Raw genomic sequence first — 22728 nt, 5'->3', positions numbered from 1 at the left:
AGCTCAGTTAACTGGGTGCTTCAGAACTGAGAAAGGCAGAGTCAGATAAATGACTGTCTACTGGACACTGAGAGTTCAGCGCTCTTCCTCCACTTGGCTCCCAGATCCTCCATGGCTCAGTCGCCAGCATCCAGACAGATAAGACACTGGAGCAGTCTTCTCAGGGGTCTCTGAAGAGTCCAGCAGGAAAGGTTTAAGATTCTGACAAAGATTCTTAAATTCTGGTTAAAGATGCTTAACCAGATCTGACCAGGTCTATACACTTCTCTGTCCTTAGACCTTCCAGTTAAACTTTTTAGCCCTCCACTCTAATTCAAAGCAGAAAACAAAGAATGTTCAGATCACAGAAGAAACAATCTAACAAGAAAGATAGCGATCCAAAAAAGCAAAGGGAATTCAGCAATTTGAAGATACAGAAGCTATAGAGAGAGACTACAACCTTGAAAGAATTCATCAATGTACTCAGTGTATTCAAATCATCAACGTACTCAAATTGGAGAAAGTAGTGTGACCAAAAAAAAAATAAGAATAGGATACAATAAAAGGGAATAATCAAGAACCAAAAAATAGACACAAAAAGGCTTTTGGAAATTTAAAATGTAGTAGATAAGATGAATATTTCAATCATCATTTTGGAAGATAAGGTTGAGGAAATCTTCCAGAAACTAGAGCAAAAGATGAAGATATGGAAACTATGAGATAAAAGATGAGAAATGTAAAAATGGATAAATGAGTTTACATCCAAAAGATAAGCGATGCAGCAAGAAAAGGGAGGGTGAGCATGAAATGAAGTAATCAAGAATATTTCTGCTCACGCCTGTAATCCCTGCACCTTGGGAGTCCAAGGCAGGCAGATCACGAGGTCAGGAGATTTAGACCATCCTGGCTAACATGGTGAAACCCCGTCTCTACTAAAACTACAATAAATTAGCCAGGCGTGGTGGCGGGCGCCTGTAGTCCCAGCTACTCGGGAGGCTGAGGCAGGAGAATGGCGTGAACCCAGGAAGCGGAGCTTGCAGTGAGCCAAGATCGCGCCACTGCACTCCAGCCTGTGCGACGGAGCGAGACTCCATCTCAAAATAATAATAATAATATTAATAATAATAATCATAATTCTAAAACCAAAGGAATTTGTAGATTCAAAGGTTTTACCGAAAGAACCCAAAGTCAAGTTTAGCATTATGGTGATAAGTATCAAAATATGCAACTGAAAGAAGTGGAGAAATGATAGAGTGATTTTCTTATTTTATGATAAAGCTTAATGAGTGATTTATTTTATTAATAAAATAGTTAAAAATCTTTGATCCTGTGGCCATCACTAGGTGTATTATGCGTAAGGTTTCCCCTCCAGTGAAACCCGTTGCTCTAAAATGGAGAAATTATGTCACACTGCATCCAAAGTCAACTCCTGTGTCCCTCCTACTGGGCTCTGTGTTTGCAGCAATTGTATGTAGAATGCTTGTCAAACAAATCAGTAGGTGCTCCAGGCAGATTTTCATCATCTCCACCTGCCAGACCTCCAAAGCCACTGTGTGCTCATCTACCCAGGACCCTCCTACCTGTGATTCCAAGGGAGGTACCTGGGAGGGAGGGAACAGAACTTACATCTCAGTGTACTCTCAGGAGACGCTGAGAAGGGCTTTGAAGGTGTTAGCTGTGAGATGGTGGGGAACCCTTCTTATATGTAAAAAAGTCTCTTGTATCATTTTATCTTGTGGCCCCCGCCACCACTCTAACACCTCACATCTGTGATCCCAGGTCTTAAAACACCCGTTCATCTCAAACTGAAAATTATGAGGTTTACAGATGAATCTTTTCAAGAAAATGCTAAACTTAACATCAGAATAATGGGTACTTTCAGCTAGTTATTAAGTGAAAGGAAGATGATTTTTATGGGATCACTGGGGTTTTTTCCCACAAGCAATTAAGTTGGTTGTCTCATTCCCATTGTTTACACAGGAGAGACTGCGGATTCCTTTTGGAGATGTCTTGAACACTGAGCATTCTGTTGAATGCCTAATTTAACATAAATGTGTTTTTAGTTTGGTAGAGTAGCTGTGTCTTAGGAGCTGGTGTTTTAGAGACGCCTATCTTTCCCTGAAGGAAAGGAGCCCTTCGCGAGGTTGCTGTGTTCACCCTGTATGGTAACGCTCGCCTGCACGTTCTCCCCAGGAGTACCAGCCTTGCAACACCAACCCGTGTCCTGAGCTGAAGAAGACCACACCCTGGACACCCTGGACGCCTGTCAACATCTCTGACAACGGCGGCCACTACGAGCAGCGGTTCCGATACACGTGCAAAGCCCGCCTGCCCGATCCGAATTTGCTGGAGGTGGGAAGACAGAGAATCGAAATGCGGTACTGTTCTAGCGACGGCACCAGTGGCTGCTCCACAGACGGTGAGTAGTGATTCCGTGGGGGCTGACCCACTTCCATGGAAGGGCCTTTGATCTTATCTCTAAGGTCATAAACAGCAGTAGGACCTTTTTTTTTTTTTCTTTGAGACGGAGTCTCGCTCTGTCGCCTGGGCTGGAGTGCAGTGGCTCGATCTCGGCTCACTGCAAGCTCCGCCTCCCGGGTTCACGCCATTCTCTTGCCTCAGCCTCCCGAGTAGCTGGGACCACAGGCGCCGCCACCATGCCTGGCTAATTTTTTTTTTTTTTCCTTTTTTTGCATTTTTAGTAGAGACGGGGTTTCACCGTGTTAGCCCAGACGGTCTCAGTCTTCTGACCTCGTGATCCGCCCGCCTCGGCCTCCCAAAGTGCTGAGATTATAGGTGTGAGCCACCGCGCCCGGCCTCTTTTTGGTTATTTATGGCTTAGTAGCCTTGAAAACAGTGATCCCTGTACAGCACAACTGACTGTAGGACAAACTGAAAGAAAAGAGCCTCGCTGTAAGAAGTTAGATATTGGAGTGATACTATGAAATCAGGTCCCCGGTAGCATTATATTTATTATAGACCCAGAATCATTTGTGTGAGATTTATTTAGTATCAGAAAATGTACTGGGGAAGCATCAGTGATCTTTCGTACGTCTTCTGGCACTAAAACGTAAGCTGAAAAAAAAGTTTTCTTTATTTATCCCGAAACTTCGCAAAGGCAATGGAAGTGCATTTCTCTTTGTACCTATGAAAGGATTTTTCTGTTTTTAAAAAGCACAGTGTGTGAGGATACTAGACTAGTCTTTGAAATCACTTTGCTCCTCATAATTGAGTAAATCCCTTGAATGCCATAGTAATAGCATGGAGAAAGTCCTGAGGCAGAAACCAGACCTGGCCTCTGCCTGGCCTTAACACCAAGTGGTCCCTTTACCTGGGGCAATTCACTTTCTCTCCCTAGAGCTCAGCTGTCTCACCTGCAGAAAAAGGAATTGAGCCTGGTGGTCCTTAAGAGCTTGATGCTTTGCTTTGTTCTTCATTTCTGTTTTTCAGTCTCCTCTAATTGGGCAAAATCTCTTCCAAAAGAAAAGATACCAAGAGAAAAGGAAATAGATATTCATAGATGGGTCCTTGATACACAGTTTGATGAGAACAGTGATTGTTATATCTTGAGGCCATTTTTAGATATGCCTTAGCATCTTCGCACTGGTGATTCTACCTTATTCTCCCAACATGAAAGGACAGGCACCATTTATAGAGAAGGGGTCTTATACCCAGAGTGAATAGCCTAGACAAGTGCTACCAAGCTGATGTGTTGCCATATTGGACAGAATTTATTGTGGGATAAATTCATGGAGGTTTGGTGGATCTACTTGGTGTTGCCACAAGGAAGGCTCTGAGACAGCGTGGCTCTGCGTGACGGCCACCAGCTGCTCTCTTGTCACAGATCACCATGACTTCTCCTGGGAGCCAGTGAACAGCCTGGATGCCCAGCAGGTGCAGCAGGAGCCACTTGCTTTACAAGCCTGCTTCCTCATCCTGTTGTTCTCACTGACATTAACTCTCTCCTGTCCTCACACCACTGCTCACTGTATTTCAGTGATTACACAAGCTCCTTGTTTCTTGAAGCAAATAAAAAGAGTCTGCTTTCATACAGTGTTTTATGTGAATAAACATACAACTTAAACAAATACCACCCACCTGGAAAAATGAGTAACAAAATAATAGTCATTCTTTTTAATTTTGTAAACTCTTGCTGTATTTAGAAGAGAAGGTATATGATGAAATACCAAGAGAAAGATAACTGAGGACTTAAAGATGTACATTTTATAAAGGATGATCTTGTGAACTCCCCCTAGGGTGGTGAGATAAAGCACAAAATTGAAATGCAGGTTTCAGCTACCTTTCAGAAGTTTTTTCTAGTACAAGTATATCCCATGGATCTTTTTCAGGATAAGTATATCCCACATAACTTTTTAAATGACTAAGACCCATGCAATTTTTTGGTTTTTGTTTGTTTGTTTGTTGAGACAGGGTCTCCCTCTGTTGCCCAGGCTGGAGTACAGTGGTGTAATCATGGTTCAATCTCAGGGTTCAGTCAATCCTCCTATCTCAGCCTCCTGAGTAACTGGAACTACAGGTGTGCATCACCACACCCAGCTAATTTTTTATTTTTTGTAGAGATGGATTTTCTCCAAGTTGCCCAGGCTAGTCTTGAACTCCTAGGTTCAAGTGATCTGCCTGCCTTGGTCTCCCAAAGTGCTGGGATTACAGGTGTTAGACAGTGCACCCAGCCCAATTATTTAAGTATATAGATGTGTCCCATCTAATATTTGGGAAATATTTATCATAAAATGTTATTTTTTTTTGAAAGTCACATTTAACTGAGTTTCCTGTATTGTATTTGCTCAATCTGGCAATACTATCTCTAATTTATTCACTTATTCTCTTATTTCAAAATGGGCTGTGAACTGTATTTCTTATGATATCAAAGAAAAAGTAGAAAATGAATGATGGTGTTTCCTATACATCAACTTCAGTCTCCTTTGTGAACTTACACATTTTATTCCTCCCATTTTCAGATACATATACAACCACAGCTAATATTTGTTTTAATGCTCATAATATTAACTAAGGAAAATTTGAATACACATTTATAAAAGATAGTCTATATTTCCTTCAAAAGTAGATCATGGACTTGTCTTTTTTTCCATTTAAACAACAGTTTTATTTTAATTTGAGGTTTGAAATTTAACATATGAAAACCTGGAGTTTAAAAGTACTTTTGATAAGTGTTAAACACTTGAAGTTTGAGAAATAAAGCTGATTTTTATCACTCCCTTTTAAAAAAGTTCAACATTGGATTACTTAAATATATGGCTAGATTTATGTAAAATATACAATTAATGTTAATATATTATTTTGTATCTGACTTTAATACATTTTGTTTATTACACTTTAAGTTCTGGGATACATGTGCAGAGCGTGCAGGTTTGTTACATAGGTATACATGTGCCATGATGGTTTGCCGCACCCATCAGCCCGTCGTCTGTATTAGGTATTTCTCCTAATGCTATCCCTCCCTAGCTCCCCACCCCTCAACAGGCCCTGGTGTGTTATGTTCCCCTCCATGTGTCCATGTGTTCTCATTGTGCAATTTCCACTTATGAGTGAGAACATGCAGTGTTTGGTTTTCTGTTCCTTTGTTAGTTTGCTGAGAATAATGGTTTCCAGATTAACCATGTCCCTGCAAAGGACATGAAGTCATCCTTTTTTTTTTTTTTTTTTTCTCAAACGGGAGGGTGCCCTCTTCCCCCGGCCGGGGGGGAGTGCAGTGGCCGGATCTCAGCTCGCTGCAAGCTCCGCCTCCCGGGTTCACACCATTCCCCTGCCTCAGCCTCCCGAGTAGCTGGGACTACAAGCGCCCACCACTGCGCCCGGCTAATTTTTTGTATTTTCAGTAGAGACAGGGTTTCACCATGGTCTCGATCTCCTGATCTTGTGATCCGCCTGCCTTGGCCTCCCAAAGTGCTGGGATTACAGACATGAGCCACCACGCCCAGCTGAACTCATCCTTTTTTATGACTGCATAGTATTCCATGGTGTATATGTGCCATATTTTCTCTATCCTGTCTATCATTGATGGACATTTGGGTTGGTGTCACATCTTTGGTATTGTGAATAGTGCCGCCATAAACATATGTGTGCACAGAGTTTAATCCTCCTATGTCTTAATGGCTTTGAGTTCTCATGATGGTCTCACATTTTGGTATTGATATCTTGAAAACACAAAATGGGACTCATTTTCCTCTGACCACATAAAATTAGGTTTGATTTGTGCATAGTTTTTCTTTATTGATTCACCACAGAATACTAGTTCATCACAGAAAGACACTTCTAATTCAATTTCTCTGAAGAATATCCTGCCATCCTTTCAGAAACAGATTCTCAAAGTAAACAACAGAGTTGCTTAACAACGCCGAGAGTTGTCGGCACTCTTGTCTTCTGAGCACCCTTACCCGGAACTTCACTGCATACTTTTAGAGTTATTTGTTAAAGCTGGTGTCACATTGCCTACATTTGAGAAGATTATTGAATATTTTTTAGTATTGTGAGTGGGAAGACATTTTCATAAAAACACATATAAATTTTGACTATGGCTAATTACATGACTTGACAAGTGAAAGTGCTCACTGTACACATCACCCACAATATGTCTCAAAGCCTGTTGGCTGTGATTCCTGCCACAGCAACTCCCCACTCACCCACAGCCCACCTGCTGCTGCTGCTGCCTTTCTTGGCTCCTTGGGAAACACCTTTTGTTAGGCAGTGTGCTCTAAACTTCATAGAAACATTTGGCAGTCACTCAGCACGGTGTTCAGTTCTAGGGCATGAATTCTACGGAGCAGACAGGAGCTTCTCTGGCCTGTGATCCAGGAGCAGTTGACTTGGCCCCTTTCACCAGCATTAATTCACCTTTGAAAGGTTAACAGCTGAAAGAATAGGTTTAGAAAATGTCTGAATTATGTTTCCCTTCCTCCAGATGGAGGTCCTTCGGGGCAGGCTCTACCCATTGTGTCTGAGGGCAGGTTGTTGTAGAATTCCCAAGGGAAGTGAGAAAGTTGTATTTTCTTTGTAAGAAGTTTCTTCAAAAAGTAAATGAACTACCTATATAGAATCTATTATTTACTGTGTAAAGGCTTCACCACATTCACAAATGGAGTTCTTGATTTCAGCCTTATTTCATAGTAACTGCAGAAAAGAAGCTTGAGATATAAGAGGCTGTCTGATTTTTGGCTACTGAAGTGTAAAAAGGAGCTCAACAGAATGTGAGAGGGTAGTTCTAGACATAAGGCAGACAGCCGATACAGAATGAAAGTCAGCATGGACTGTGGTTCCTCTGAAACTTGTAACAATCACACTTCACCTGTTTCCTTGGCAGGGCTTTCAGGGGATTTCCTGCGTGCTGGCAGATACTCTGCCCACACGGTCAACGGGGCTTGGTCAGCCTGGACGTCGTGGTCACAGTGCAGCCGTGACTGCAGCAGGGGCATTCGGAACCGGAAGCGTGTTTGCAACAACCCCGAACCCAAGTATGGGGGAATGCCTTGCCTCGGCCCATCTCTAGAATATCAGGAATGCAACATTTTGCCCTGCCCAGGTAAGTGGATTGTGTAATCAACAAAACATCTGAAAACTCAAGGGCCTTGGAGAGTCTTCTTATTTACCAAGCCTCACACAGCTCCCTGGCTTCATGTTTGAGATCTGTGTTCTTAATAAATGTCTCGGCTACACGTGGTTGCTCATGCTGATAATCCCAGCACTTTGTGAGGCCAAAGAGGGGGAATCACTGGAGCCTAAGAGCTTAAGCCTGGGCAGTACAGCCAGACCCCATCCCTATGAAAAATACAAAAATTAGCCAAGTATGACAGTGCACGCCTGTAGTCCCAGTTATTCTGCAGGCTGAATTGGGAGGATTTCTGGAGTCTAGGAGATCAAGACTGCAGTGAGCCATGATCAGGCCACTGCACTGCACCCTGGGGAACAGAGCGAGACCTTGTCTCAAAAGTAAATCAACAAACAAATAAAAAAAAGTCTTGTGTGATGTCATCACCTGCTAGATTAGCCCAGAGTGGAAAAAGGAAAGAAAAAGAAACCTCTTCTCTCCAGCAGACCTGAAACCAAATCCTAAATCATTCCAAGCAATATTAAGACCCTTCTCTCAGCCCTCCTTTCAGACAGGCATGCAGCTTTAGTTGTCTGTATAGAAAGATCTGATAGGCCGGGTCACAGTGGGCCCTCCCTGGGCCCTGGGCACATTTGTCTGCAGGGGTTCCCCACTCCCTAATGCATTGGGGAAAGATAAATACCATCTAGGCTAGATTGTGTTCATGTGTTTTTCTTTTGATTGTAAAAGGAATTAAAACTTTCCCATGAGCTACTCAAAGGATATGGACTCTAGTTTTTGTGTCTGATGGAAAAGCCGGCCTTTCTAATGTGGTCTGAAATATTCGGGGTCTTTGGAGCGACCATCAGCTCCTTCTGGAGGCTGATCCCTTCCCAGGCCACTGATGGACCCAGCCCTCCCCGATATGGCCTTCATGGACCATCACTTGGTCATCCAGGGTCACGGGTATCAAAGGTGTAACCCCTGGACCCTGGGCCTGCCAAGCCAGTTCTTGGTCCCCATGTCTTCTGTCACAAAGGTTCTATCTACCTCATTAATTAAGTCCTCCAAAGATGCAAACTCTTCTCTCCTGTGGGCCTAGCAGAGCTGTTTGTCTTGGTGTTCATCCTGAGGCCTGGCTTTTCATTCCACTGAATTCCCAAGCAAGCATAGAGTCATGAAAATGAGCCGAAAGAGCCCCCACCCAGGGCTTTTGCTCTACAGTGCCCAAAATGCTCCTCTGTCTTTCCCTATAATATTCAAGCCCCTGTTTCTGACTTCCTTCTGCCACAGCTCAGGGTCCCTAGCACCTAAAACACTTCCACCAGAGCTTCCCACTTCCTGCTCTCCCGTCCAGAACCCACGGAAAGTCTTTGGCCCACACATTATGGCCATCCCAAGGGCCTATCTCTGACTGGGGAGGCTGCCTTGACTTTTGTGTGAAGCTCCATGAGGACAGGGACTCCTGGCATGGTCTCACTCATGGCAGCGACCTCAGCTCCCAGCAGGGGCCTGGCATATACTAGAAATACCCATCAGGGATTGTTTGTTAATAATGAGGAGACAAAAAGTTGGTTAACTGATCTTTCTTCATTCATGTCATTTCTCAGGAAACATTTTTGAGTGCACTGTTTACAGGGTATACACAGATGCAGTGCTATGATCCAGGTCAGAAAGAAACTTAGAGTTTAAGGGAGGATACATCCTGAGAGTAGTGTTAACCCAGTATGGTTGCTGGATATTGAGTTTATGACAACCAGGTGCAGTGGCTGTATCCACCAAGGAGCCAGCCCCTTGGTGGATTTCGCCAAGGAGAAATTGTGGCAGCTACAGCAGGCAGGCTGCCCTTAAGCTGGGTCTTGAGGGACAGAAAGGAGCTGGTGAAATTGACAACCAGAGATGGGAAATTGGGAGGAAGGCTCATTCTGAAATTGGATACAACATTTTTAAAGGCACAGAATATTAACATATTTCTAGTAGACAAAACTTTCCGAGTTCTTACATCAAAAAAACTTGCTTGTAGCAGATATTCAATGAACATTCATTGGATTGGGTACGTGAAAGGGTGGATAATGGATGGATGAATGGATAGATGAATAAGCATGTATATAAAACTGAAAATGTATCATTTCCAGATTTGTAGCTGAGGCTCCCAATAATGTTTCTGCTCTTATCAGCTGCCTGGCTCCTCCTAGGGTGTCTGCTTGAATTTCTCCAGCCTCAGGAGACTCTTCCTCTGCCCACCCAGCTTTCCCAGCCAAGCTGATGCTGAGAGTCTGGGAAAGGTCACTGAACTGTTCTTTCCCATAGCCCCGGTAGAAGGAGTCCTCCTCTGGGGGCTGAGAGGAATCCTGTGGGCGAGCACACTAGACTCGGGTCCATGCTATACACTGGAACAGGGGCAGACGTCATGGGAATGTCAGGGTCCCTCCACCCACCCTTGTCTCCCTGGGCTCCAGACCCTATCCTTGTTGCCATGGGTAGGATGTGCAGATTCCTCCAGACACTTGGATGCTGTCCTAGTGCACAAGTACAAAGGGTCACCACTCATCTCAGGGACACTCTATTAACATGATCTGTTGGTTGCTCTCATTTTAGTTGATTTGGTGGTCAAGCCAATACCATGTATACATAACTTTAATATGTTGAAATAACTCTGTCCCCATTTTCTTTTTAAAAGCCAAGATTCTGCGGAGTGTTGTGGAGTCATTCAGGGTGGCCCATGTCACTTTGCACTAGGCAGTGGGTGAGTCAGGGCTGAGTGATGCTTCCCCTGCCTGGGAAATTCCTAAATGTATGACAAGCCATAACCCAGCAGGGAGGGTTGAAAGTGCTAGGGGTGTGAATGCTGAGCTGCATAGTCACCAGGAAGCCAGTTAGAGGCCAATTCCTGTCTCATTTAGGATACTCTCCACTGCGAATTTACTCCTTTTTAACCCTGTTGGGTTCATAGTGGATAATTACAAATGGACAGTGTATTTTATTTAAAATATATTTTCTCATTAAAATTAAATATGAAAATAAATCAGCCAGGCACGGTGGCTCACACCTGTAATCCCAGCACTTTAGGAGGTTGAGTTGGGTAGATCACTTGTGGTCAGGAGTTTGAGACCAGCCTGGTCAACATGGTAAAAACTTATTCCTACTAAAAAGAAAAAATTAGCCTGGCACGGTGGCATGTACCTATAATCCCAGCTACTTAGGAGACTGAGGCAGAAGAATTGCTTGAACCCAGGAGGTGGGAGTTTGCAGTGAGCTGAGGTCATGCCACTGCACTGCAGCGTGGGTGACAGAGTGAGATTCTGTCTCAAAATAAAAATAAAATAAACCAGAGAATGTAAAAATACATTTTAAATTAATCAATGAAAAAATGTTACCTCTAAGACTAATGTGTATAATAAACTATAATAAGGTTTCTAAGTCAAGCCCATGCTGAAATGATCATTTTATTCACCTTCACCTACATAATTTACCCCAGCACTGAGAAATAGCTAATTATTTCTCCTTTACTCCTTTTCCTCAATGCATATTCGATTCAGCCTTAAAGACTCCAGACCTTGACCTACAAAGGTACAGACAGCAGATGTTTTTTTGTTGCTAAGTAATGTTCAGCTAAGAGGAAAGTAACCTCAGAGTTTGGCTTAGACCCTATAAAACCTAATGAAGTTTAACACAAACTCTTTTCATCAGACTTAACTAAGATGATTCTGTTTTGTATTTTGCAAAAATAATTCTATGGGGGAAGGAACACTAAATCTAATGGAGAGACAGACTCTTTGAATCAAAAGAATAATTCTGGCAGTTGTGTGTCCTATAGACAAATCTCTTAGGCATCTCTGGTGTGCTCAGAACCCTCTCTTCCTTTTCATTCTTGGAGTCCTTGAGTCTATACTTTGAAGTGGAGCCAGGCAGGGGGCAGTGGGTAGAGGAAATTTCTTCTTAGAGATCCTTAGGAGCAGAGAGCCTAGCCATCCTGCAGTGCAAACCTATGTAGTCCAGACCTCAGTATGCTGGAGAATCAATACTACATTTGCCCATGTCCCGAGAGACTGTGAGTGAAGGGCTTCACGTCTCTGATCACACACAGGAAGCCTGTTGTGCAAACCTTAGTTACTTAGTTTTTACTTTGCTATTTAGATCTCTGGCAATTGCACATTGGTTACTGCCGTTGTTTTTCATCTTACTGTAGTGGGTGGAATATTCAGCTAGAATCTCTACAACAAGAATGTTATCTTCTTCTATCAAGTCACTTCATGTATAAATTTCATTTTATCAAATATAATTTCCTATAATTAATTGCTTTGATTCCTTGAAAGCAACATGGATGTAAGCTTGAGTTTGTTTGTCTGATCTTCCCATGAACCAGTATTTCTTGAGCTAAATTAGGTGGTGATTCAAGCCATGAGGAGATTCCTATGTGATTTTTAGCAACAGGGGAGGAGTTATGGGAAGCCATAACCTGTGTTTGTGTGTCAGGTTCTGTGCTCAGCCTGCCAGTGTTCCAGCCCCAGCTTCCCACTCACTTGCCTAGGACCTAACCTCTCTATGCCTCAAGTCATTCATTTCTGGAACAACCCCCAGGGCAGTTGTGAGGACGGAGATGGAATAATTGAATGAGTTTATTTTAATTATTATTATTACTAATGTTATTTTTTTTAGTCCAGTAGAGTTCACATAGCAGGGAAAAAAAAATCTATTTTAGTGGCTCAGCCTCGCTCAGGCCCCTGACACGCTGTGCCTTGCACAGTGGCTTACATTTGTTTTGTTTTCTTGGCTCTGCAACTTTCTATTTCCCCACCAGGTTGTATAGGCTCCCTCACGGTGAAGACTATTTCATTAAGATTTGTATTCTGTAATATCTATTTTAGAAATGCTTTGGCCTTTCTCATATGAACTGTTAGTACAATAATCAATGTCCTACATCACAGCTCCATGGTGTAGGTTGAAACCTGTAACCTCAGGACAGGTTCGAGAGGACAGAAAGCAAGCACCGCATTAGGATTGGTCTGGGGACGGAGGGCAATGGCAGACTGAGCAACTCCCGGACAGAGTGAGGACGTGGTTCCAGGCCTCCTTTGAGTTCCCTCTGTACTAGAAACATCCATTTCCCCAGTTATTTGACTGTTGAAATTGGTGGAGGTAGAGTGTGATCTTGCGATTTGAAATCCCAAGTGGGAATGTTTCAGCAACTGGATCTGTTCCAAATGCTCTCTTAAACGATTATTCAAACAAACAACTCCATTCTCTCTGTTTAACAATCCTGTGCCAGGAGAATTTACCAGGATGCCAGATGGACGGTTGGTGTGTGTGTATGGGAGAGGATTTATTAGACTAGATCACATACACATTGGCATACATGTTAGTGGAAATGTGGACAGGAATAAATACTGTTTGAAATATCACAGGATATATTATGTACATCAGCTTCCTGGTGTGAGATCATTAGATGTTGCATGATTATGGAACCATTGAAATGAGCCCATTTAGTCTCTGTTTTTATTTTTGTTTTTGCTGTGGTAAGAACACTCAACATAAAATCTACCTACACTCTTAACAGGGTTTTGAATGCACAATAGGTATTGTTAAGTATAGGTAGACCACGACGTATAGTAGATCTCTAGCTCTGACTCATTTTGAATAACTGGAAGTTTATGCCAGCTATCCAGCAGTTCTCCATTTCCCTCTTCCCCTAGTCCCTGGCAACCACCATTTTACTCACTGCTCCTATGAGTTTGACTACTTTAGACAGCTGATCTAAGTGGAATTACATATTATTTGTCTTTCTGTGTCTGACTTGTTTCACATAGCATAATGTCCTCCCCTAGCTTCATCCATGTTGTTGCATCTGGCAGGATCTCATTTTTTAAGGTTGAATAATATTTCATTGTATGTACCTCCTACATTTGCTTTATCTATTCATCTCTTGATGGACATTTAGGTTGTTTTGAAATCTTGGTTATGGTGAGAAATGCTGCAGTGAACATGGGAATGCAGATGTCTCTCAGAGATCCTAATTTCAGTTTTTTGGATATATACCCAGAAGTGGGATTGCTGGATCTTACAGTAATTCTATTTTTATCTATTTTTTATTTTATTTCGTGATGGTGTTTCATTCTGTCACCCAGGCTGGAGTACACTGGTGCCATCTCAGCTCACTGCAACCTCCGCCTCACAGGTTCCTGCGATTCTGCTACCTCAGCCTCCTGAGTAGTGAGGATGACAGATGTGCACCAGCACGCCGAGCTAATTTTTGTATTTTTAGTAGAGACAGGACTTCACTATGTTGGCCAGGCTGGTCTCGAACTCCTGGCCTCAGGTGATCCACCTGTCTTGGCCTCCCAAAATGTTGGGATTATAGGCGTGAGTCACCACACCCGGCCTCTGTTTTTAATTTTTTGAGGACCCTCCACGTTGTTTTCCAAGGCAGCTGCACCATTGTACATTCCCTCCAACAGTGTACAAGGGCTGCAATTTCTCCACATCCTTGCCAACACTGATCTTTTGTTTTTTGGGTAATAGCCATTCTGGCAGGTATGAATTGTGGTTTTGATTTGCATTTCCCTGTTGATTCATGATGCTGAGCATCTTTTCATATACTTGTCGGCCATTCATCTGCAGGTTCATCATGCCATACAGAGATCTTCAGAACACATGGTTAGTTGTACATCAGGCCCTGACACAATCTAGGGCACACATTAGACCCTTCTGAGCCCTGAGCTGCCTTGTACGCATTTAGACAGCCAAGATCTAAGACACTTGCCGTTACTATAAGTCACAAGGACTCATTTTTGCCTTGGCGTATGGGGCATGCAAGGGTACTCCCTGGAGGCCAAGCTCCAATTTAGGTTGCAAAGAGGAAAAAACTGTCAGCAAGTGCTTCCTTCAGTGAGGATAGATATGGGAGAGAGTTTTTTAAAATTCAAAAGTTCTAAGAGAACACATGCCTGCCTTTTTTATTGCTGACATTACAGCCAGTATCAAATACTTGATCAGTTCCTGTAACTGTCTGAGATACCTTATAACTTTTAGGGAAAATACTGTTGAATTCTGCAAGTTTGTGTAAACTATTGAATCACACAATTTCCAGTTAGATTGCAAACTTATTTCTAACTTGGGTTTAAATATTTTTGTTTTCTTTTTACTTTCTGCAAATTAGAATATTGTCATAAAGATGATATTTTTGCTCTGGTTTCTCAAAAGTGCTTTCTTTTTACCTTTGCCAATATCTAAAAAAGAAACATTACACCATAATGATGTAATATATCACGACAGGCGTATTAAAATACAGTCTAAGTTATTCTAGCTAAAACAATCTTATGCCCTGAATGATTTTGGCACCCTCGGTCATAGTTGCTCCTGTTTCTTTGTGTAGGCTACAAAGAACTTTAAAATGTGACACTCTCTACATATAGCAATAGTGAGTCTTTCCTCAGCTTTTTAATTGAGTTGGCTGTGGTTATGATTGGTGCTTAACCCCTGATTAGGATCTAATACCTTGTTTGACAAAATCCTGTTGCTTTGTCCTGGGACTCAGCAATAACAGGGAAGGTCTGCTTAGCAAGAGAGAGGCACAGTCAGGAGTCAGCTAAACAGAAAATCATATTTGACATTGTCACAAGCCCAAGCCAACATGAGGTCTTGGTTTTAGCAAGATCAGCTAATAAAGGACTGAGTCTTAAAGTCTCCCAGATTCAGGTGAGCCACCTGACCCCAGCATTCGGCAGGCCAGTCTGCAGGTACCAAGAGCCCAGCCTAAAGAATTCAGGAGGCTAACTTGAGCAGGCAGAGACATGTGCTGGGTTATGAGCTGTCATGGAAATGGTTAGTCAAGGAATCAGTTCGGCCTAATGTTCACATTGTAAAACTGCACCCTTGATAGCTAAGCCGACATATGGCTGCAGATTTTCAGATTCCTCTCTGTAGTGATTTAAACATAGTGTCAAGTCTGTGTGGATGTACTTAATTTGGTCACTTTGTGCCTGAATTTACTGAGCATTCTTCAGTTGTCTTCCTCATGGGACCCGTTAGCTTTTCATTATCCCACTGTCAGGGAGTAAAAACCATAATCCAATTAGTAGAAGAGCATGTGACTTGAGCTACTTACCTTGGCTTTAAGTCTTGTCCGGCTAGTTAGATGGCAATGGTGAGAGCTGACTGGGGCTTAACATCAATAACTGTACAACGTGGTTCATGGTTGTTCTCAAGGGCTGGAATTAGTATGACACCTCTCACGCTCTGCTGTCGTGCTTGTACTTAGATACAATAGATTTAGAAATATTTTCTGAAAGAATGAATAAAGGGAACTGAAAAAGTGTAGGGAGAAATCTGTAAAGCTGGATCTGTCACCAAGAGGAAGGCTCCAAATGCAGCTCTGCTAGGGATCAGAAGCCTCGTTGCTACGTGCGCGGATGCACGGAAGCCTTCCTGGAGTGCAGATTGCATTTTGTTTCCCTTACTAAATGGAATCCACTTGGCTTCCGTTTAGTAACTCCTTTCGCTTGGTTGGGATTGGATTACGGAAGTGCTGTGACGTTGTGTTCCTTCACAGTGGATGGCGTGTGGTCTTGCTGGTCCCCCTGGACGAAATGTTCAGCAACGTGCGGCGGTGGACACTATATGAGGACCCGCTCTTGCTCCAATCCAGCCCCGGCCTATGGAGGAGACATCTGCCTGGGGCTGCACACGGAAGAGGCACTCTGCAACACGCAGCCCTGCCCAGGTAAGCGGCACCTCACCTATTGCACAGCTTTAGGACAAATTGGCCTCTTTCCTTAATGGATAAATGGTGAAGCTGATAATACCCCATCACAGTAAGTACTGAAAGGGGGGTGGACAAGTTAACAACATGCTATTACCCTTGAAGTGACTTTAAAACATAGCATCTATAATAAAACAGTTCTCACTGTGCCACAGATTCAGAACTCGTGTTCGAAGCCTTTAGTCCAGCAATGGGAGAGGGCTAAAGGCTTCAAACACGAGTTCTGGATCTGTGGCTTGGTACAACACCCAATCTCCCTAATTCGGAAACATCAACATCCCAATTTATTCTTGACTTTGCTAACTAACACTAGTGACCCACAGGCAACACCTTGCTGTGTTGAGGGAGAGAGAAAGTCCAAGGAAAGGTGGGAAAGAACAAGCATTTGTACTGCCCGCTCCAAGTCTGGAGGTCTGAGTGGGGAAATCACCTGCAGCTTTTTTGTCTCAAAACCAGCCTGGGTGCAGCCACATGCCTTCCAAAGATCTCCAGACCTGTGTTCCAGGAATGACTTCTAAAATGTGACAGGAGGACACTAAGCACTCTTGGAGGATGCCTCATCTATGGGCAATGGGCTGTGATTTAGAGGGAGTGCAATTAAAGGAAAGAAAAAGCATGACATCAAATCAGTAAGAGGAGGAGCACAGCAAACCACAGAAACTGCTGATAGCAAAGAATTCTTAAAGCCAGTAGCCTAATAACAGAGTCTGAGGTTTTGTTGTTGAAAATCAGGGTGGGGAGCAGGGAGCACCGCTGTGAAGTGCAACTCACAGGAGCCAGACATGGGCCCGTGGGTGTGGGAGCTCCTGGCTGCAAGCTCCCTGTGGCTGCTGTAGGTGCCCAGGGACTCCACCACCACCACCACATCAGAAATAGCTTGGTTTACTGACATGAAGGAACCACCTGGAATGAAAATGAGCTCTTCTTTTCTTAGTCTAACTTTGACATTGAAACACGCACTTTTGTTTTTAGCTTGCTCCTGCACATCTTTCTAGAAGGTTCTATGTATATTGAAAAGGGCCTTGAAGCCAGATTCTGTCATTCCAAAAACTGACACTTTCTGCATTTCTAAGGAAACATTGCACCCTTTACCTCGAACAAGGCACAGGTTTGATTTTAAAATTTTCCCTGCCACTGCAAAGTGGATGCTTCTATTTAAAAAGGGAGAAAAAGCAAATGGCATGGAAAAATACCTTATTATCAGGGCTAAAATTTCATAAACAATATTGAGAGTTTGCTTTTTTAACCCTCTTACTTATATAGCAGTGTTACTCCTTCCTTTTCACACGTTTGTATGACTGGGTGAATTTCACAAATCCTAGTAAATATTCCACTTCGGGGTGAAGTTTCCTGTCAATGCCCATCTTTTGGCCTTGACCCGAGACTTATGCATTGACCTTATCTCTTCAGAGACAGCAGACACGAGATAAGATGAATTCTACCTTAAGGGTAGCCTGATTTTGGCACGTTGACTCTGAAGAATTGTTTTTATGACAGAAGAGAAAGTAATTGTGTAGCCTCAGACTCCCTTTGAGCAATCTGGGACCTTCATGAGTACACAATTATTTCTCTTGCCTGAACACAGAGGAAGTAAAGAATTTCCAGAAGAGCATCTGACGCTCTTTGAGGGGAGCATTACCCATAGTGAAATGGCACCTGCATTGATGACTTATGTGCCTCTGCTGCTGATGGTACACACACAGCTGGGTCTCATGGATTCACTCATTGAGTGTATAAATACAATTACTTTACAACGTTAAAATAATGTTTGTCTTAGGAAATTTATTTTAAGCACATGATATCTGATCAGATATATACCAGCGCAGGCATTTTTATTCATCCTCATGTGTACTGTATGTTCTGGACCTGTTAGATGATACAACTACATCTTACTGATGCACAGAACCATTAAAAACATGCTGTGGAATCCAGAAATCACATATGTAACTTGCCAGTAAGTCCAGGATGATTGAGCCTATTAGCCATTCCACCCCATCTCCCCTCTTCTGATCTCTGCAGAGAGCTGGTCAGAGTGGTCGGACTGGTCTGAGTGCGAAACTTCTGGTGTCCAAGTCCGTGCTCGTCAGTGCATCCTCCTGTTCCCCGTGGGCAGCCAGTGCTCCGGGAACACCACGGAGAGCCGGCCGTGTGTGTTTGACTCTAATTTCATCCCAGGTAAGAGCAGAGGTATCTATCAATAAGAACAAAATCGCTTCCAACATGGAGAGAGAAAATGATTCATAGGTCAGAGTTGTATTTGACTTATTTGGTGATATAGAGATGATTCTATCAAGCCCTTGGTTTCAAGGTGTTTAAAACGTAGGTCTATAGATAACTACAGATTTAAACGTGAATTCAGTTCATGAGTTTAAGATTTCTTAGGCAAAGTGTCTTTTGCAGTTTATTGACTATAATACAATCAGAAGACTTTGCTCAAAAAATGAAAATATTTGATTATTATAAATCTGATTTGGTTATTTGGTTATTTTAACATTAGGTTAAATGTTTAGGCAAGGCTCGCTGTGTATGCACTGGTACACTGAGAAAACGCGCCATTCTTTTTATGCAATCTTTAATATACTTGGGAAGGTAGAAATGCATCATTATTCTCCTGTTGGAGAAGAGGTTGGCCCTCATTCTACCAGCTTTTCATGGTAAAGTCACAGTTGTTGGTGATAGCTGGTCACCTGTTGTACGTTCACTGTAACAAAGTGCTATACGAATGCATAAATCATTGCGCATATGTCCACTGTGTGCCTTAGGACTGTTACGTGGACCAGCCTCTTACAAATAAATAGTAGAGTTGAATTCTATAAGCCAGTTTTATTTGTTTTCTTTTGTCTGTGTAGAAGATACTATTTTAGAGAAAATTAGTACACCATACCTCAATCATGTGTGACACAGAACTATAAGAGTGGTCGTTACTGTTTTCCTTTTTAACCATAGTCATATTTTTAATTCTTGTTGTCTAATAAAAAATCAGTACAGGAAAGGATGGTGTTTCTAGACTCCTGAGTGATATTTTATCCCCGGGAGTTAAAGCACGTCGGAGATGTGGCCTCTCTCTGCATCCTGCCGTGGGTTTCATGTGTGGCATGCAGAGAGATCAGGGGCCTCCTGAAGAGGGACTTCACTTGTTCTGGAGACGTCCTTGAGCTCTGGTGAATGGGCCGTCCCTCTGCTGGGAAGGTGACAACACTGGCTTTGATGGAACAAGTCTCAGAAGCAAGAATACCACAGGAGTACTCTGTGTGTTGGGCAGAGCAGGGGGTTCCCCCCGGCAGGACACCTTGTAATGGAAAATAATGAGCACATTCCCTGCTTTCAACCCGAGAGACCATAGCATTATCTTTCTGTGATAAATGAATCTCATCTCTCCCCAGTCAAAGTGATTTGGCCAAATCCATATCATGTTGGTTAAAACAAGCAAACGAACAAGTAGAATTTCTCTGATAATTAATCAGGCTTTTGAAACTTTGTGTCACATAAAATTCAGAATCATTAGACAAACATACACGAAGCATGAATGTGAACTGTCTTCCCAACACCTTTTACACATTGTGATTTGACTTTTATTTTTCCAGAAGTATCTGTGGCAAGATCCAGTAGCGTAGAAGAGAAAAGGTGTGGAGGTACGTTATTCCTTTTAAGTAATTGTAATAGGTATACTGATATATTCTAATCATTTCCCTTCCTGCATGTTTTCTATAATGTTTCTGCCTCTTGGCCAAGAATGAAAAACTGGAGAAAGTCATGGATCCCAGGCATTCTACCTTGGCATAAATGCTAATAGTCAATATTTGATGTGCAGATTGGTGGTTCTCAAAGGGGGGGGTGCCTAGACCCATGTCAAGAGCATGGCCTGGGAACTCGATGGGAATGCAGATCCTCAGGACCCACCTTGATCCACAGAATCAGGATCTCCCTGGGAAGGTCCCAGCAGTCGGTGGTTCAATTCACCCTGCAGGTGATTCTGATGGATGCTAAGCTTTATGAACCAGTGGTCTTGGTATTCACTATAGCTAGTTTCATGAGTAAAGTAGAATTCAAACAATTTGTTTATATTTATACAACAAATCCATGGCAGCTAGCCTCCAATCTGCAACCCACTGAAATGACTAAACTATAATGAGGTATAAGGTTATACCTATAGTGCCAGAGGAATTTTTCAAACCTGCTGCCACCCTGAATGTCAAAGACAACATTATCTGGTTCAAGTCCATGACAAATTTGGACTTTACAGTCTGTGTCTTACATATACCCACAACGTACTTGTCAGTATTGTAAACATGCCTGGATAGAGAGGTTGGCTGTCCAGCAACCAAGGAACAGCCCATGTCCGCCTTTCAGAATCCGAGCCAATGTCTACATCGAGACCTTCACTTCCACATGTGTGACTGATGATGATAGATTCCCATTTGCTCCCCTAATCCATTCCACAGCGTGTCCCAGAGCGCCCAGCCCAACACTGCCTCTGACATGTTCACAGGGAACCTGAAGCTTCATAGGCCTGTTTCAGGAATGTATCATTCCTAACTACCATTATCAACTACCTTGGTTAGGAGCTTACTGGCTGGGCACAGTGGCTCACGCCTGTAATATCAGCACTTTGGGAGGCCAAGGCAGACAGATCACCTGAGGTCAGGAGTTCCAGACTAGCCTTGCCAACATGGTGAAACACCATCTCTAACAAAAAATATAAAAATTAGCCGACATGGTGGCACACACCTGTAGTCCCAGCTACTGGAGAGGCTGAGGCAGGAGAATCTCTTGAACCTGGGAGGCGGAGGTTGCAGTGAGCTGAGATCGTGCCATTGCATTCCAGCCTGGGTGACAGAACGAGACCCTGTATCAAAAATAAATAAATTAATTAATTAATAAAAGAGCTCACTATCTGTGACATTCTGTCTGCTCAGCCAGCAGTCTGTTAGTTCATTCATTCATTCATTCATTCATTCAGTAAACCTTACTGAACACCTGCTCTGTGTCAGTTTTGTGAAGACCATTGAGCTTGTGATGGGCACCCAGGCAGTCTCAGGCCCTCTGACAAGCAATCATATAATCAGAGACCCCAGTGCCTCAGAAGGGCAATGTTAAGCGTCTGAGCTCAGTCAGTGGAGTGAGTTCACTAACTGGCTGTTGCTAACGTGGGATCCAACTACAAGATGAATATGCAACCAGTTCACATAAAAATGATCATGCCAATTAGTACCCTCTAATGTTTTTAGATCAGTAATTGTGTGCTCTACACTGTTTTACATGTTATAGACAAGAATATGGTACAAAGCCCATTTGGTCCTCACAAGGAGCATCCATGTAGGCGCCAGGGTCCACAGTTCTTCATGTAACACCTCTGGAGATAGAGAAGGGTTTCGGAACTCAGCAGTTTTCAGATGGTAGAAGGGTACGTAGGGCCTTTAATTACATGACACCTGCACAGGGCCTGGGGTTGTTCTACAACCAATCTCCTTGACAATGCTGCTGTGAGATGCTGAAAAAGTGAAGATGCTAAGGGTCTTCCTAGAAGTTCTGCTCAGGTCCACAGAAAATGGGTCAGTCAGGTCAGTGACGTTTTAATACCAGATGACTGATGAAACATTACTTTTCAGGGGTTTTGCACTTGGGAATTATAGAAAAAGACCAGTGCTTCTGTATTTAATCTGCATTTTATAAATGGAGACCATGAGGCTCAGAGGGGTGATGTCACTGGCCCAAGTGCACACATGGAATTTAGCCAGTGGGATCCAGTGTGAGTTTTGAACCCAAAGCACCGTAGGAAAAGAGCCCTGACAATGAGTACTCAAAAGCAATAAGTACTCAGGAGGCTCCAGCCACAGTAGCCCTGGTTAAGTAACGCTGTTGGACAACACCCGGGGTCCATGACTCTCTGCTGTCATCAAGGACAGTGTAGGTCAAGAGTGGAGCAGAGTTTATAAGCGTTCCCATTCTCAGGGAGGCCATGCAGAGCCTGAGGCTCAAACAGTTGATGCCTCAGCAGAGCTGGCCAGGTATTTGTGCCTGCTGCCAGACGTGTGCAGTTCACTCTCCTCCGCTGAGCCTGAGTTACCCTGTGGAAGACCTTCAAGGGCTTTGAGAACCCAGGAGAACCTTGTGCAAAGCCCATCCCCACCCTAAAATACTACTTCTGTGGGTCTGAACCAGCTATGCCTAATGGCTGCACAAGCCTTGAGATGCTATTGGTTAAATCACAGGAAGTTGAACTTAGCTTTGAGATATTCAGAATGGATTTTTTTTTTTTTTTTTTTTTTTTTAGATCTTTAGGCTGCTGGTACTAGCACAATGGCATAGGCATTTAGCTGAATCTTATTGTAGGGCTAATATTTGAAAACGGTTACCTAGCAAGGATGTTTTTGACAACATAGGCATCTTTTTATCTTTTTTTTTCATTTTGTTGGAAAATCCATCA

The 22728-nt window shown here is 43.0% G+C and overlaps 1 protein-coding gene across 1 annotated transcript in view; it reads left to right on the top strand.

The window, feature by feature from the left end:
• Positions 1 to 22728, top strand: part of SEMA5A (semaphorin 5A) — a 510195-nt gene that overhangs the window by 469521 nt on the left and 17946 nt on the right. Inside the window, exons 17-21 of the mRNA XM_023218224.2 lie at positions 2173 to 2398; positions 7319 to 7537; positions 16092 to 16262; positions 18321 to 18476; positions 19886 to 19933. Of these exons, the coding sequence (XP_023073992.1) occupies positions 2173 to 2398; positions 7319 to 7537; positions 16092 to 16262; positions 18321 to 18476; positions 19886 to 19933 (820 nt within the window). The remainder of the gene's footprint in view (positions 1 to 2172; positions 2399 to 7318; positions 7538 to 16091; positions 16263 to 18320; positions 18477 to 19885; positions 19934 to 22728) is intronic.

This window comes from Piliocolobus tephrosceles, chromosome 4 (assembly GCF_002776525.5).
Source record: "Piliocolobus tephrosceles isolate RC106 chromosome 4, ASM277652v3, whole genome shotgun sequence".
Taxonomy (NCBI): Eukaryota; Metazoa; Chordata; class Mammalia; order Primates; family Cercopithecidae; genus Piliocolobus; species Piliocolobus tephrosceles.
Note: the sequence above shows the minus strand (reverse complement) of the source record. Positions and strands in the feature narration are given on the sequence as shown.